Source organism: Seriola dumerili, unplaced genomic scaffold (genome assembly GCF_002260705.1).
Source record: "Seriola dumerili isolate Sdu_G_001 unplaced genomic scaffold, Sdu_1.0 BDQW01000056.1, whole genome shotgun sequence".
Lineage (NCBI taxonomy): Eukaryota > Metazoa > Chordata > Actinopteri > Carangiformes > Carangidae > Seriola > Seriola dumerili.
The window spans coordinates 4,710,422-4,725,825 of record NW_019174311.1 but is presented as its reverse complement, the minus strand read 5'-3'; the positions used below and the strand labels follow the sequence as shown (position 1 = coordinate 4,725,825).

Here is a 15,404-nt window from a genome sequence, read left to right as displayed (position 1 = left end):
AATTTTATTGCTTTATAGGTCAGTTTTAAGTCATTGATAACAATAAGTTTTGGGTTGCCAGGTTGCGGAAAATCCTCCTCCAGCATGACACTTAAGTAGCCCTTAAATTCATAATGGAGGCCCCCCCAACCCATCAGTTCTGCAGTAATAAATATTAGGAATTAATTTTAAAAAGATTACCATTTTCTCACTTTCTAATAAATCATATTGAATGCAGTTATATATAGTTAGCCATTAATAAAGGCTAATGGGTTTTCGTAGTAAGCGATCAGCAACAGTTAGTCAGTCACCTGTAAATGTTAATAATTCATAATGTCTGTAGTAGATATTAATGAGATAAGATTTTGGAGAAAATACATTTATAAACCATGAACAACACCGAGCTAAAAAAGTGTCATGCTGGAGGAGGATTTTCCAACTGATCTATAAAATGTGGGCTAAATTATTTATTAATAAGTAATAGAGTCATTAATTATCTTTTATAAACCTTTGCTTATCAGGAAGTGGTAGACCCCCCTACAATTATTTTGCAACATTTTCAGACAGAAATTTGAATTTTGAATGATAGATAGATAGATAGATAGATAGATAGATAGATAGATAGATAGATAGATAGATAGATAGATAGATAGATAGATAGATACTTTATTTATTTATCCCCTTGGGTAAATTCATGTTTTCAACATCTCATTAGTAGGCTAATAATAATAATAGTAAATAATAAACAATAATAGTTCAATTAGTCCCGATGAAGGGTATGTCAGCTTTGATTTCCCAAACAGAGCCCTAAATTCAATCAAAACTCGTCACACCACCTCAATGAAACCCCTACAATATTGTAACATTATAAACGAAAGGCCCAGATTATTATGAAAATAGGGGAACTGAGGAACATCCTTCTTGGTCCGGTGCACACAGAGGAACAGACTGTTCCATTGAAGCACACTGCAGACAGGTCGGCTGTTGATGTGGCGTTATTTTGTACACAACATCCGCAGGCTGTGCAGTCTACGGTGCACGGCCACACCGTTACTTACACATCTTGGGTTTAGCCTCGGCAGCGAGCTTCGTGACGCGGGTGTGATGCGCGCGAACTGTCGGTGTCACCTCGTGAACGCGCAAGAGCAGCAATGGCCGCTTTGAATCGGCGAAATCCTAATCTCGACGATTTTGTCGGATTAAACTGGAGTTGTTGGGTAGATAGGGTGAATATTTTACCATCTGACGGTGAGTCGCACTCCCTGCCCCAGGTGTGGTTTCCATCATGTCATAGTGTCAATGTCCTGTGATTTATTTGTTGTTACATACACACACAGAGCGGCATAAAGCGCAACCCAAACAAAAGACCTACTGGGTCCTAGTGCAGGGTGGGTTTGCTAACAGTCTGTACTGGCACTAATCTAAACACAAATGTAAGTTATTGTTCCTTAGACGTGGAGTAATGTAGTGATAAAACACTTGCTAGTAAACACAAGGCGAACGTCTCACCTGTGGACAGGTAAATTCACCGTTAGCGTTAGCCCGTCAGCTAGTGTCACACTAAAAACAACACTACTTAAGAGGGATTTGTCCAGCCTGCGAACAGCGAAACTGGCCGGCAGACATTAGCAGCTGCCGGAGCAGATATGAGGGAAGCTGCAGCACAAGTCTGAAGAAGCACTGACTTTTAAATTCATGTATAAAACCCGTGGGAGCACCCAAACCTGGAACACCGGCTGATGTGAAAGACATGTTCCAGGTTTATCTCAGTAAACCTGCTTAGAGGCTACAGGAGTGACCCGTGCAGACATCTCATGCTGACTGTTTTTGCCTTGCATGCAGCTGGGTCTAATGAAGACAGCAGCATGTGTGGGGGGAACCGATGTGAGACCATGACCCTCAGGAAAGAAGGTGAGGACCATGAAACATTGACAGTATTCAGCATCATTTCACATAGATCAATCATAAAAATAATTTCATTCAAAACTCTGTTGTGTATTTTCCTCTACAGATATGCATATATATGGCCACTGCCCTGCACATGATGAGTTTTATTTGGTGGTGTGCAGCCACTGTGGCCAGGTGGTGAAGCCTGAAGCCTTTGAGAAGCACTGTGTGAGGCGTCACGGTGCGCTCACAAAGATGTGTGGCCAGTCATCTACTTTGGCACCACAGCAGCGACCTCGGCCTTGCCGGCCTCTTTCCAATCTGTCCTCCTCTAGAGAGAGACAGAAAGATGGCAGACATCATGAGGACGCCAACCCACCCTCAGCCGTGTTACCTGCCCACCAGTACAGGCCCAGTAAGGCCCAGAGGGAGGCAGTGAGGTACTGTTTAAGATTGTTCACTTCGTTTGATATTTTAGGAGATGCTCAGCATGATGGTTGGTTTGTGTTGAACTCAGTCCTCCTTGCGTCCTTGTTATTTATTTGTTGCTTTGTTGAATGATTACAATTGTGGGTGGGGGATCATAATGTTCATTAGAATCATGGAGAGAAAAATCTAAATTATTAACTAATTATAAAACTAAACGCTTTTAGTTTTATAATTAGTACTAAACGCCATAATTCTTTGCAATGTGGCTTTGTTTATATATAAGTTCAATATGTCACTGACCCAGCTGCAGAGCATCCACACACCCATGTACACATAGAATGACGTCTCACATACAGAACGCTGTGCACTCTGACCCACGTTCGAAGCTGTAGTTTTTATTCCATCTGGGTCATGTGCAAACCAGAATTTTGTCACTTACTGTATCTAAATTTCATGTGTGAATCTCATAAGTCCGTTCTGAAGTGTTGCTTCTCCCACCACCTCTTCAGTTTGCCTTCAGTGGAGAAGTTCCCTCAGGAGAACCCTCCCCACCCCCACCACTCCTCGTCCACACCTCGCCTCAGGGTTCCTCCGCGGCACGCGGGACCCCTGCCCCCTGGCCCCTGTTCCTCTTCCACTCCCCCGTCAGAGAGACCCTCTGTGCAGAAGTCCACAGCTGGACAGTCCAGTGAGTCTCACAGTCCTTCGCGGGGAACGAGAACCTACAGCCGGATTCATAAAAACATAGACAGTATGTCTGCCATTTATACAACTTCTGTTGTTGTTGTTTAACTATCAAGACTGTGTTAGAAGTATTTGCATTCTACTATAATTGTATCATATGCAGAATCATTTTCTATTATTTTGTTGTAAAAAAGAAAATGACCATATGTTGGTCTGTAATCTCCACCAGCATGGATCATGTTGACTGACTGTCTCCTGCTGTTACTCACCGACTACTGTGTTTGCTTTTTTCCCATAGAGAAAGAATGTGACCTGAACAAACACTGCAGAGTTCTGGATCCAGAAAGGAAGAAGCTGGGCAGCCAGGAGCTTATATGCAATGTAAACTCTCAGTGCCTTTTCCTTTTACCCAATACTGTTACCAGTATCTTTGTTGTTGCTCATTATTAACAGAGACGTGAGCGCTTTGTCTGCGTTTGTCATTTGATGCAGAAACATGAAAGGTTTTATCATTTGTTTGGGATGGGATGTCTCTCTTCTTTCTACACAGACTGATTGCATCCAGCAGCAGCAGAAAGCACTGGGAAGGGCTAAGAGCTTTGATCAGCTGGCAGCGGAGCAGAGAGCGGCCTCAGCAGGTCGAGATATGGAGCAGCTTCTTGTCAAATTAAAAGACAAAGAGCAACATTTGGAAGTTTTCGAAGAGAAAATAACAACTCAGGGCAACAGATACAACTTCAACAGCAACTGTCACATTCTCAGGTATGGAATACAATTCTTTACATATTAGCAAAGTTATGTTATTCACTCAAATGCCTCCTGCGCAACTATCAAAAATTGCCATTGGAGATGAAGTTCATAAATGTTATGCCTCCATGCTTGCAACAGTCAGAGCCAGAGGCATATTGTTTTCAGGTTGTCCGTCCAATTCTCCTGGACACGATATCTCAGTAAGGCCTGGACACAACTTCTTCAAATTTGGCACAAACGTTCACTTGGCCTCAAGCATGAACTGATTAGATTTTGGTGGTTAAAGGTCAAAGGTCAAGGTCAGTGTGACCTCACACAAAACTTTTTAGCCATTACTCAAGACGTCACACAGCAATTAACTAAAAAGTGATGTAACCTGAAACTAGTCTGAGCGGCGGAGGCATACAACCACGAGGCGGGAATTCTAGTTATTTTTGCGTTATTTTGCCTTCATGCAGGTCCAGGGATCCACAAGAAAGCTTTCCAGAAGAGGAAGGTGACAGCACTGTAGAAGTGGAGGTACAGCCTCCCTATCCCTTCAACCAGAGCCTGCTGTCAAGCGAGGAAAGTGAAGACGATGAGCAGGAGGAAACTACGGACCTGCCTGCCTCACCGTGGCACCCCAAACCTCTCGGGGTGAGTGGAGAAATACACGAGCACAGCAGCAGCCAGTAGACTGGGATTTTTTGTCAGAAGATGACTTCAGAAATGTTTGAAAATTTGTAGATTCGTTTTAAGAGGAAAAATGAATTGTAGGCTAAGCAGCTGTGATGTATTTGTGATGTATGTGAATTGTATTTGTCTCCAAAGGACACTGGAGTGTGTCTGTGTTAATGAAATCGTCTCTGTTCTGTAGCTATGCACTTTTGGATGCCGCACATTGGGTTGCAGCATCTTCACCTTCGACCGTCGTTTGCATCACCTGCAGTTTGCCCTCAGTGCCATGTTGGAGCACCATGTCAGCACACACCTGTGGAAGTGAGTATCATCGCTCCATATAGCAGACATGGCACCTATCTGTTTTCAGCAAGGTGAAGAAAAGAGTTGCTCAGTGAGCTGGGAGACATCCAGGCAGACTCCAGTGTGTGCATGTGTGTGTGTTTGAACTAGACACTGAAACCCCTGCAGGGCACTGTTCTGTTGCTCAATCTGGTTTCTTCTTTCCAGAGATTAAGGTGATATTACACATAAATAATCATTAGAAAATGCATCAGTTTATTATTGATTAAACATCTCTTAGACCTTTATGAAATTATTAATTATATGATCAGGAATGGCCAGACTTGATCTGATACCCTTACAGAAATAAAACATCTTAAGGAAGGATTGATGGCATTACCAGGTTTCACTACATCAGACAGATTCTAGAAAGACTAGTCCTCTCCTTCAAGTGTGTTTAGAGGAGGAAATTTCAGAACTTGAGCAAACAGTTGTCTGTTATACTCAGTTGCAGGGATCTTGGCTAACATCTGGGAGTTTCTGTCACTGGATTATCTATGTCATAATAAAATGATCCACCAGAACCCATCAGTGAAAGTGTTTTTATGCCTCCATGCCAAACATGATTTTGGCCTTGTGAACGCAATATCTCCAGAACTCCTCAAGGGAACTTCTTCAAATTTGGCACAAATGTTCACTTGGACTCAAGTGATTAGATTTTGGTGGTCAAAGGTCAAAGGTCAGTGTGACCTCATAAAACACTTTTTACTCAAAACTTCATCCAGCAATAATGACAAACTTTCACACAAATGGTTCATATTTTCTATGACTCTGGATAAACAGGGATGTGACCTGAGACTGGTCTGAGAGGTGGAGGGATACAACCACGAGGCGGTAATTCTAGTTCTTTTCTTTCATTCACATGAACTACAGGAACCTAATCAGCTTCATGTTTTTCCTTTAACTTACAGGAAAATGCCTCAAGTATCATCAGGTCTCAGGTCTTGTCATGTCACACCACCACCAACTGTCAGGACTGCGGCTAGACCCTCCCAGTCCACTGGCTCCCTCAGTCTCGAGTCTACCTCACTGGGACAACTGGAAACCAAAAGCAGTCAGCACAACTCTCAGAGTACCAAACCGCCTTCCTCCACCTCCTCTGCGAGCTTTGGGCCTGGCCGACGGGGCAACGCTGTCGGACGACCAAGCAAGGCTCAGCTGAAGGAGGTGGCCCTTATGCAAGATGCAAGTACAGCACAGAAAGCCACCAGGCTGCCACACAGCAGAGAGGATAAATCCTCCAGACACATCAGGGATCCCCCCCTCCAGGAGAAGGCCCAGCCACACATCCCCTCCTTTCAAGGACCAGCCACTGTTACCTTCTCGCGTGGAAAGAAGCCATGTCCTCCTCTGCCACTGCAGCCCTCAGAGAGACACTTGTCAGGTTTGGAGAAGCGTTCCCCTTTACCTGCGACAACCCACTGCTCCCCCCGCAGCAGAGGGAAGCCCCCAGGAATTCAGCAGAAGGTGGTGGGTTATGATCACAAGGGTCGTGGCCAAAAGCGCAAAGGCAGCAGTGAGCAGCCCCCCCTCAGCTCCTCAGTATCCAGAACCTCCAAGTGTAAGCGCTTGTCCTCTCCTTCCCGCTCCAGCCTCCTCACCTGGAAGGGAGAGAATATTGGTTCTTGCCTGGAGAAAAGATCAAACTCCTAAAGAGCGAGTAGACTCACTCACCCTGCAGGTAATAGGCTGCAAACAGTCAGTGTTTTTTTTTTTTTTTTTTAATGCAGATCTTGTCCTGTAAGCATGAAACGCCTGTCTGTAGTATGAATGTCTGAATATGTTTTGAGGAGTGTGTTTGTCCACATTTATTTATGTCTTCACATTTTTATGCACGGACATCAGGAATAAGTGTTTGTCTGCATTTTACTGTTACTGTTTACTGTTTATTTTTGCAAAATGTCTTCTTTTCTACATGACTAAATGTCTCACTTTATTACCTGTGTAAGAAAATAAAAATACCTCAAACTACTAATTATGCTGCTAAAATGAAAAGTCACTTCATGGCAAAACAAATAAAAATTCTTGAATCCTCATAGCCCTGTCTTATTATTTTACTGTGGGTCTGTACTGATGGTACAACGCCACTTTTGCTCAGTTTAGTTTACTCATTACTCATTTACCCAAAAGATGAAACTTTGATCTTTTTTTTCCAAACACCAGATGGTAAATATCAATTAAGTAACTGGGCAGAAATCTTTGTTTTGACCTATTAAATGTAAAATTTTTATGTACGTGAAAGAAAATCTACAGACCTTCTTGAATACTTCAGACAATCATCACAACGATTCCATATACACAGTATATGCGGCTTGGACACGGTGAATTATCCACTCGGAGGACCACAACAATTTGTTCATTTGGTGATAAAATTCACCCAAGTACCCTGGACCTCTGGCTAATTTACCCAGGATATATGTGTGTATTTGGAACTGTTGAGACATAAATAATTATATCAAAAGTCAATGAGCCTGTGCAGTATTTTTTCCACTTTTATACAACTTCTGCTGCACCTGCCATATATTTTTTCAAGCTCAGATTCCTACATCAAAAGTAGTTTCAGATTTTAAGAAACACAAACTCAACAATAATTTGTTTAAATTTCCAAACTCCTCTATTAATTATGAAAGCAATAACCACATTTCATCACTAGATGGCGTCACGTCTTTAATATTGTCCCTCACAAAGAGCAGGATGCTGAACCTTTAGTCATAAGTTACATAAGCACACATTGTATAGAAACCTACACAGACTGTTCTGTTCTGCTCATGTGACAGGTAATAAAAATGAAGTGAGGTATCTTATATCTGTATCTTACATAGGGTGTATATATGGCGCTCTCAGTGTCTGTGGATTAGATTTTCCATAAGGGGCTGTTTTTGCTATTCAGTCCATTAGTTATAAAGGAAACATATGGTGTTTTGCCTTGTGTTGTTGTGTTTATGGTGTTATCCCAAAATGGATAACTCCTTCACTTATTGTGATTACAGACAGCTTTGTCCTAATTGGATAATCTGTCAGATATCAGCCATAAAAATCTAGAAGCAAATAACTAGAGGAACATTTCCCTGAAGATTATTTCTGGTAAAAGTAAGAGGCGGCAGTAAAAATGGAGGCAGCACAGTGTGTAAATCTTAATCTTTTATTAAGTCAAATGATATATCAGCATTCTTTATTTCTAATGCCTACTATGTCGCACCTATCCTGCAGTCAGAAAAGCTCTTAAGCGTACCATGCAAAGCCATTCCACTAAGCTGCGAGACCTTTCAAGATTTTATGGCAGCGACTAACCAGCTCATCTTAGAAGCAGTGGTCAATAAACTCGGTGCTTTTAATGCTGTTAAAAGCTCCATTCTTGTCCTGCGGACACTTATATTAGCACATTGTAGAAGCAGTGAGCTTTTAGCTCCACCATCTCAACAATGTTCCCGTAACTGCTACCACATAGTTAGATGAGTGGAGATAGATGTTGGGCAGTGAGAGACCACTCCCTTTTCTAATCTGTGATAACTGATCATTAAGGGAACAGTTAAAGTGCCATTACTGAAAATAGCAAAGGGCCTGTAAACTGCACAGATCTCTAAAACCAAAGCTTTTATCTTATTGTTGCTGCAAATGTGAAAACCTTTAAAATGATGCTTTCACATCGTATTACATTAGAACTTAAAATAGTCCTGAGAAGATTTATTTACCCTCTGTCTTCAAATCCATTCAAAATCCACGGTGTTTCAGGAATTCGTTGCTGTGGGTGGACAGATCTCAATTTGCATTATTCATCATTACATCCTTGGCTTATTTATTATTGAATTCTTTGACTTTTCTTACAGATAGAAAGTTGTTGCTTTAATTGTTATAAAGTATCTGTTGGAGAACTCACCTCTCCACCTACAACATCCTAAAACACCATTCTCATAAAGCACTGCACTTCCTCCTTAAGTTCCTTATGGCTTTATGAGCGAAGTCAAACACTGACTGAAAAGAATTGGCGGCTACATACTCACTACCCAATGATTTCAAAACTGGAATCCTTCCTATGCAGTTCGTGATACACATTCAAACATATTTTCAGTTGAACCAAATTCTTCAGCAGAGTCAAGTGTAAAATAATCCTCTTTCAATAAAAAACTAAACCCCATCCCGCTTAAAAAATAAACATTTATGTCAAGACTTTGAATGTTGAAACAGCTAACAGTAGCACGGTGGCAGACGAAATGCAAAATGATCAACAACATCGGATTATACAAGAATACAGTCAGTACACTGGTAGAACATAGCAGTACACAGCTAATCAATACTGAACACAGAAAAGTGAATCTTAATACATATATATATACTGTATATATAGATATATATAGGAAGGCAGATTTGCTTTGGAGGGAACAAAGCCACTCTTCTCCTCTATGTTAGGACCTCCAATACCAAAATCACACAGTTTTTCTCTGTACATAACTGCAACTTGTATTTTGAGTGGCGTCCCACAGAAGAAGACCACCCATTAGCCACGGCAGATTGAACTGGTTTGACTCTGGGTTACTGCAGGGCAAACACAAGCTATTCCTCCATGGTCCGGCGGTTCAATGTGTGCTATCCAACGGCTGTAATATCTGTGTATGATTTTAGTTTTTAGCTATTTCTGATTCTGTGACTTACATTCAATAGCTTGTCTGGCCTTGAAATCCAAAGGGGGCTTAGATTGATCCCACTATATACATATTTCACTTCTAGAGGGTAAAACACGGAGCCTGGATCTCTTACAGTGTGGTGGTTTCTGCAGCCAGTCTGCAGTAGTTATAAATGTGGCTTTTTTTAAAAATGCGTCTTGTGGTATTTTTGCTGCTCTATATTTCTCCACCTGGTATTCCTATGTGTGAGAGAGTGGAATGATTCACACACCACCTCTCTGGTAAGTGTGACTTCCTTTTCTCACCCACACAGGAGATGCTGCGGTGCACACAGCAACTGTGAATATTTCACCAATTTTGCGTAAAAAACCGATTGAAATCAGAAATGCGTACATCTCAACATTTGAGAGCTGAATTGATATTTCTAGGCAAGATGTGTGTGATTTACATAACTGACACCTCTACTTTTTCTTATATATACTGTGGTACTCTCTGAACTGGAAAACTCAAATTCCTGTATTATACTGTACTGTGCTGTCGAGCCATATGAATCAGTGGGAGAGCAAATGTTCAGGAAAGCTCCAGGCGTTTCCCTCGTAAACAAATTACAGACTACTTAAAGGGCATCAGATTCATTGCCCGGTTGAATGATTGCTTTTGAACTTCAGTAAGGGCGACCTCGTAATGACAGAGGTACACAGACAAAGCAAACACATCTGGGCTGAATTGAGGCGGTCAGTGTACACGGAGCCAGAGAGAATGGCTTTGTGTTGCTGTGACTCATGATAACACACCTATCCTCTCATGCTCAGAGAGACAAAGACATGGAAAGCATGGGGGAAGCTACATCCCATCAAAAGATGCAATTAGCATTCGTGCAGGCCGAGCCTTGTTGTACTATGTCACGAACGCCACATAATTTAATGAAATCCCTCTTTCTGGTTTGTGTCAAGACACAGTCCTGTGTTTTAAACCTGGTTAATGAAATAAGCACAGCATATGATGTGTCTGGTAAATTCAATTCACAATAGATTCAATAATAGTTGTTGAGATGAAGGGATCCTCTGAAGGATAGTCCCCTGTGTTACAAGAGCTTTCCTGACAGCAGTTAGAAACAGTAAAATCAGCTCTCTCCTGTCAAATAATGTGCAGCCTCGTCAATATTATTCATAAGCCTGCTCTTCAGAAGGAACCCTGTAGGTTTTGTTGTGGCAGGCTCTAATGTTTACCTGCTAATACAACATACATAATTTCCTACCAACCAGAGGGCAAAACATCTCCACTTTTAATCAGTGTGACACTGGGAATCGTTCATCTCAGCAAAATGCAAGATTTAACACTTAAATCTGCGACATAATTCATGACGTAATGAAGGTTCATGGGTTGTTTGTTTTTCAAGCTAATTACATTAAAATATATCATGATTTTGTATAAGGTGCACACTTTACATACAGGGAAGAATAAAATGAATGAAAGCTGGCAGCTTTCAGCAGGGGCTGGGTATTTCGCTTCCTGCTAGAGCGACAGAGAGAAACAAATATAACTTGGAATTCTACTCTGCGGTAACAGTAAGTGGCACCTCAGTGGACAACAACCAGGAGCCTGTTTGTCCTTGTAAGGACCATGGTACCTGTCTGTATACAGGATTAAGACATGTTGATAATCAGTCAAGACAGAATACTTCCCTGCGCCTAATGTGAGTCTGCTGGAGGCCTTCCTTGTTGTAAATCGCGTAAGGCTTCAGAAGCTTCTTTTGGGTTACACTGTAGATGTGCAGTAACTAAGAGGCAATTATTTTTGATACGCAATTCATTCATACGCAGTGATCCGCCTCGAGCCGGTTAACAATTTGATACCATACATCCGTGGAAACTAAACCCTCAACATAGCAAAGAAAAAAAGGAGCTCTCTCCTACATCGCTATACATGTGACTATGAATACGACCAAGGATGAGCCTGATGGATTATATCTGAGCGTTGGCTATGAATCAGGATGAAAATGACCTGCGATGGTCTCTTAATATAATCTTTCTGTCACCACTTTCTCGATATAAATGACCAAACGTTTGATGAATCCACATTTCCTCGCTCACACTGATCAGTCTCATATAATGTGGGTTTACGGCATGCTGTTTCTCTAGGTTAATAACACGTGTGTTCACAGCCTGGTGACAGTCTATCTATCTACGTCTCCCTGTGTTGATAGAGAAGGGGAAAATGATTCTAAGCTCTAATGTTTATGTCAGATGCAATCTATTCTAGTCCTCGTAATAAATATAATTATGAGCCAGCCACGGTTTCAATATATACTGTATGTGAACTATTTTTTTTATCTAATTTCAGCCTGTGCATTGTATCATATGTATTTCCCACACTTAAGCAACTTAAACGATCACTTCCTGAGTGCTGATATCAACAACATATCTTCCTGTTATTCTTATAAGACTTCAGTAGTTTCCACTGTCCATGCACACTGCCATTCCTTCACAGTATGAATATTAAGTGCTACAGATTAAAATGCTGGAAATGTCCTGCTTATTGTCCTCGTCGACAACAAGACAGTTTGTATTTTACTCCCTTTGTGATCCTCATTCGCACCTGCCAGCAACTACAGATGAACATCCTGCCTCCGTTTTTCTCCCACAGGTTCACAGTCACAGTTTACAGTAACTAAAACATGGCTCATGTTGTACCATATACATCCAGTCGTGCGGCATCCATCTCATCTCCTCTCATCTCATCTCACACCACCATGGGCGTGTCTGAAAAGACGGAGCTAATGGACTCTGCTACTGACTTCTTCCTCTTCCCCTTCATAAGAGAACCAGCCTCTGCATCAAGGTCATCATCGTCCTCATCCCCATTGGGGTTCAGCTTGCCGTTCTGGCCCTGCAAGTCCTTTGAGTCTATGAATGCCACGTGCCTGTTCAGCTCAGCCTTGAGCGCTGGGTCCTCGTGGGTCGGCGTCACACTGAGCATGGACGAGTGGATGCTGTCCTCCCCCCGAGTCTTACCCTTGTTGGGGCAGCAGAAACAGCGACACGGCGTCAGGTAAAGGTACATGAGCACCAGCACCACGCTGGCCAGGCAGCCCACCAAGGTGGTGTACGCTGTGTTCAGGGTCTCTCCGCCGCCGTTCATGGTGAAGTTGTGAACCTTCAGCACCACATAGATGGTCTCATTGAAGCCCTCGCTCGTCGCAAAGCAAGTGTAGGTCCCAGAGTCCTCGGCCTTCACCGGACTAATCCGCAGACTTCCGTCTTGCAGGACTTTGGCAGTTTGGTTGCTTCCAGGTGTCACTTGCACGTTGCCAGGCATCGTCCAGGTCTTTAACATGTCCCTGTGTTTGGTGTCACAACCCAGCGTGAGCGTTTGCTCCAGAAAAGCCTCTTCATCTGCCTCTGTGAATGTGCTGCAGTTCATATTGTCACCGCTGAGGTCAAACACACCTACTTTTGTTTTTTGCGGGCCAGGCAGAATACATGTGTAGTCATCTTTGAAGTCCACGGCAGAGTTGAGTTTCCGAATGTACCAATGGGCTAGGAGTGTGTAGAGATCACAGTGACACAGCAGAGGGTTATTGTGGAAGTAGAGGCCGTTTTTAATCCAAGCAGGCAGAACCTGGAGCTCATCAATGGGCAATATCTTGATCTTGTTGGAGGACACATCCAGGAGGCTAAGTTTCTCCAGGCGGGTCTTTTCCTTGACCAGCTCCAGGGGGAAGCGGGAGATTTGGTTCTGGCTAAGGTAGAGCTTCTGAAGGTTGCCCATGGTAACAAAGGCTGAGCGGTCAATCTGTGAAATCTGGTTATGGTAGAGCAAGAGGACCTGCAGGTTGACCAAAGGCTCAAAGATGACCTCATCCAGCTGCTGCAGGTTGTTGGAGGACAGATCCAGGTAGCGCACGTACTTCACATTTACGAATGCCTCTGAAGACAGGAAGTGGAGACCATTGTGGCTGAGGAGGAGGTTATGGAGCTTCGGGAGCTTGATCGGGGTCCACTCGGATCGCAGCCGCGTTATCTCATTATAGCTGAGGTCCAGCACGACGGTGTAGAGCGGTATAGCAGTCGGGACGGTGGTCAGATTCATCTTGGAGCAGCTCACTATGTTTGAGGCGCAGATGCACGTCTTATGGCAGTTCAGGGCAGATCCCTCTGCCCCTGGAGGCCAAAGGAGGGCCACGCAGAGGGTGAGGAAGAGGCCCCATCTCGGACGCTTACTCCACTGAGGTAACGTTTCCAACAGGCTGTCACCTGTTCTGGCGGCAGGCTGCAACATTCTAGCAGTTGATCTAAATCCCGGAGAGGTTTACTACGATCCCATTCTCAGAAAACAGCACTGAAGAGCAGCTGGAGGATTCCCAGGCATTGCTGATTGGAGGCTGAAAAAAAAAAGCAGAAAAAAGGATGATAAAGAAATATTATTATTATTATATTATCATTAGATAGATAGATAGATAGATAGATAGATAGATAGATGTTTCGTAAACACAAATAGACAGATACAAACTGGGTGACAGATATTCAAATCAATACCCCAAAGGAAAAACCTGCATTTACAAATTTGTGTGTACAGAGATGTAAACAAAAGAGCTGCCCCACCACCACAACTCACATCACATGAACTTGCTGTCACTCCCACATGGATCAAGTCTTTCACTACAGGCACTAACATTAGACAATGATGCTGCTGTTAAATGTTGGTTTACATCAAAACAGTCATTAAACATCAATTATGTTCAATTATGATTCCTTGACAACAAACATTAATAATTGTTGTTGTTTTTTTTATTACTTATATGTAACATTGTTCCGAATGGACATGAAAAAACAGAGTTACAACTATCAGCTTATCTAAGTATTGAAACGACGTGTATTCATTGTGAAGGACGCTCTCTTTAGATTGTGCAACATCTCCATCTAAAACACCAAATCACATGTGAACATGCAGCATCACATCATGTACAGTAGCCACCGGTCCTGTCTGCCTCATCAGAGCCTCCTCACGCAGATACTGTAGCCTACATACAGTAGAAACTTTCCTCTGCTGCTTTGCACAGTGCGCGTCTTTCCCTAAAATAAATACACACGCACACACACGCACAGACACACACACACACACACACACGGTACTCACGCTAACCCATGTGCATTCACACTCCTGGAAGACATGCATTGATTTTCTTCTTCTTCCCATTTTCTCCTTTCTCTCTCTCTCTCTCTCTCTTTCTCTCCCTCGCTCTCTTTACCTCTTAGACACACACAAAATAATGTTGTGCGTAATAACATAAAGAGGAAGAGAGAAATAAAAGACATCAAAATGTGAAATCCTGCAAATATTTACGTGTATTCTGAAATGTCCTTGTCCGTTTGTGGAGGAGCGGTGCAAACGTTGCATTGCACCATTCTGTTGGGAAACAAACGAGCACAACATGGAAACGTGAGCCGAGAGACGGAAACCGACAGAGACACCTACCTTCAACCGCGGTGCAGCGTTGTTGGCTTTCTTTCATTAAAACGGCTCCTCGTCTGTTTACAGTGTTGCTGTCCCCGTCTGGCTGAGTCTGAGTCTGCTGCTGAGCACAACAACGGATGCAGGGAGGAGGGAGAGCACTGGAGATAACCTCGCCAAAATAATCCCACTCCACGCGGCAAACAGTACCCAGTGCAAAATTACGCAAAAAAAAAAAAAAAAAAAAAAAAAAAAAAGGTTACGTAAAGAGCAGACAACACACGTAACCTACTTTTAACTACTGATAACCACCGATAAGAGACTGTTTTAATCAGCTCTCTTTGATTTCAGCGGAACATACTGCTCTGTATACACACCGCCGCGCGTCCGTCTTCTGCAGATAATTGGCGCATTTGGAGCAGGTCCGGCTCCCGTCGGCTCTCATCAGCAGCCATGGAGATAATTAAGAGGGAGCAGTCTGTAACTGGCAAGCTTCCCTATAGGCCTGCTGGCGTGTCCGTGCAGTGCTGCTGCTGCTGCTGTTGCTGCTGCTGCTGCAGTAGTGGTGGTTGACGTGTTTTTCGGCAGAGGTCGTGCGTT

At 42.9% G+C, this 15,404-nt stretch overlaps 2 protein-coding genes across 2 annotated transcripts; one reads left to right on the top strand and one right to left on the bottom strand.

Annotated features, from left to right (window-relative positions):
• Positions 1-1,130: 1,130 nt before the first annotated feature.
• LOC111219209 (ataxin-7-like protein 2) lies at positions 1,131-6,381 on the top strand. Its single transcript, XM_022741821.1, has 9 exons — positions 1,131-1,227; positions 1,822-1,890; positions 1,991-2,306; positions 2,805-3,046; positions 3,278-3,360; positions 3,530-3,741; positions 4,188-4,365; positions 4,586-4,707; positions 5,640-6,381. The coding sequence occupies exons 1-9, from the start codon at positions 1,131-1,133 to the stop codon at positions 6,379-6,381; spliced, it is 2,061 nt and encodes a 686-aa protein (XP_022597542.1).
• A 1,516-nt stretch (positions 6,382-7,897) lies between these two features.
• LOC111219280 (amphoterin-induced protein 1-like) lies at positions 7,898-14,927 on the bottom strand. Its single transcript, XM_022741907.1, has 2 exons — positions 14,829-14,927; positions 7,898-13,734 (listed from the first exon to the last, which is right to left on the bottom strand). The coding sequence occupies exon 2, from the start codon at positions 13,629-13,631 to the stop codon at positions 12,093-12,095; it is 1,539 nt and encodes a 512-aa protein (XP_022597628.1). The 5' UTR covers positions 13,632-13,734; positions 14,829-14,927; the 3' UTR covers positions 7,898-12,092.
• Positions 14,928-15,404: the final 477 nt, after the last annotated feature.

Bases quoted from the DNA above. Each gene is read 5' to 3' on its own strand.
- LOC111219209 (XM_022741821.1), top strand. From the start codon at position 1,131: ATGGCCGCTTTGAATCGGCGAAATCCTAATCTCGACGATTTTGTCGGA. The intron at 3,361-3,529 runs GTAAACTCTCAG...CTTTCTACACAG, and splicing joins GCCAGGAGCTTATATGCAAT to ACTGATTGCATCCAGCAGCA. The intron at 4,708-5,639 runs GTGAGTATCATC...TTTAACTTACAG, and splicing joins GTCAGCACACACCTGTGGAA to GAAAATGCCTCAAGTATCAT.
- LOC111219280 (XM_022741907.1), bottom strand. From the start codon at position 13,631: ATGTTGCAGCCTGCCGCCAGAACAGGTGACAGCCTGTTGGAAACGTTA.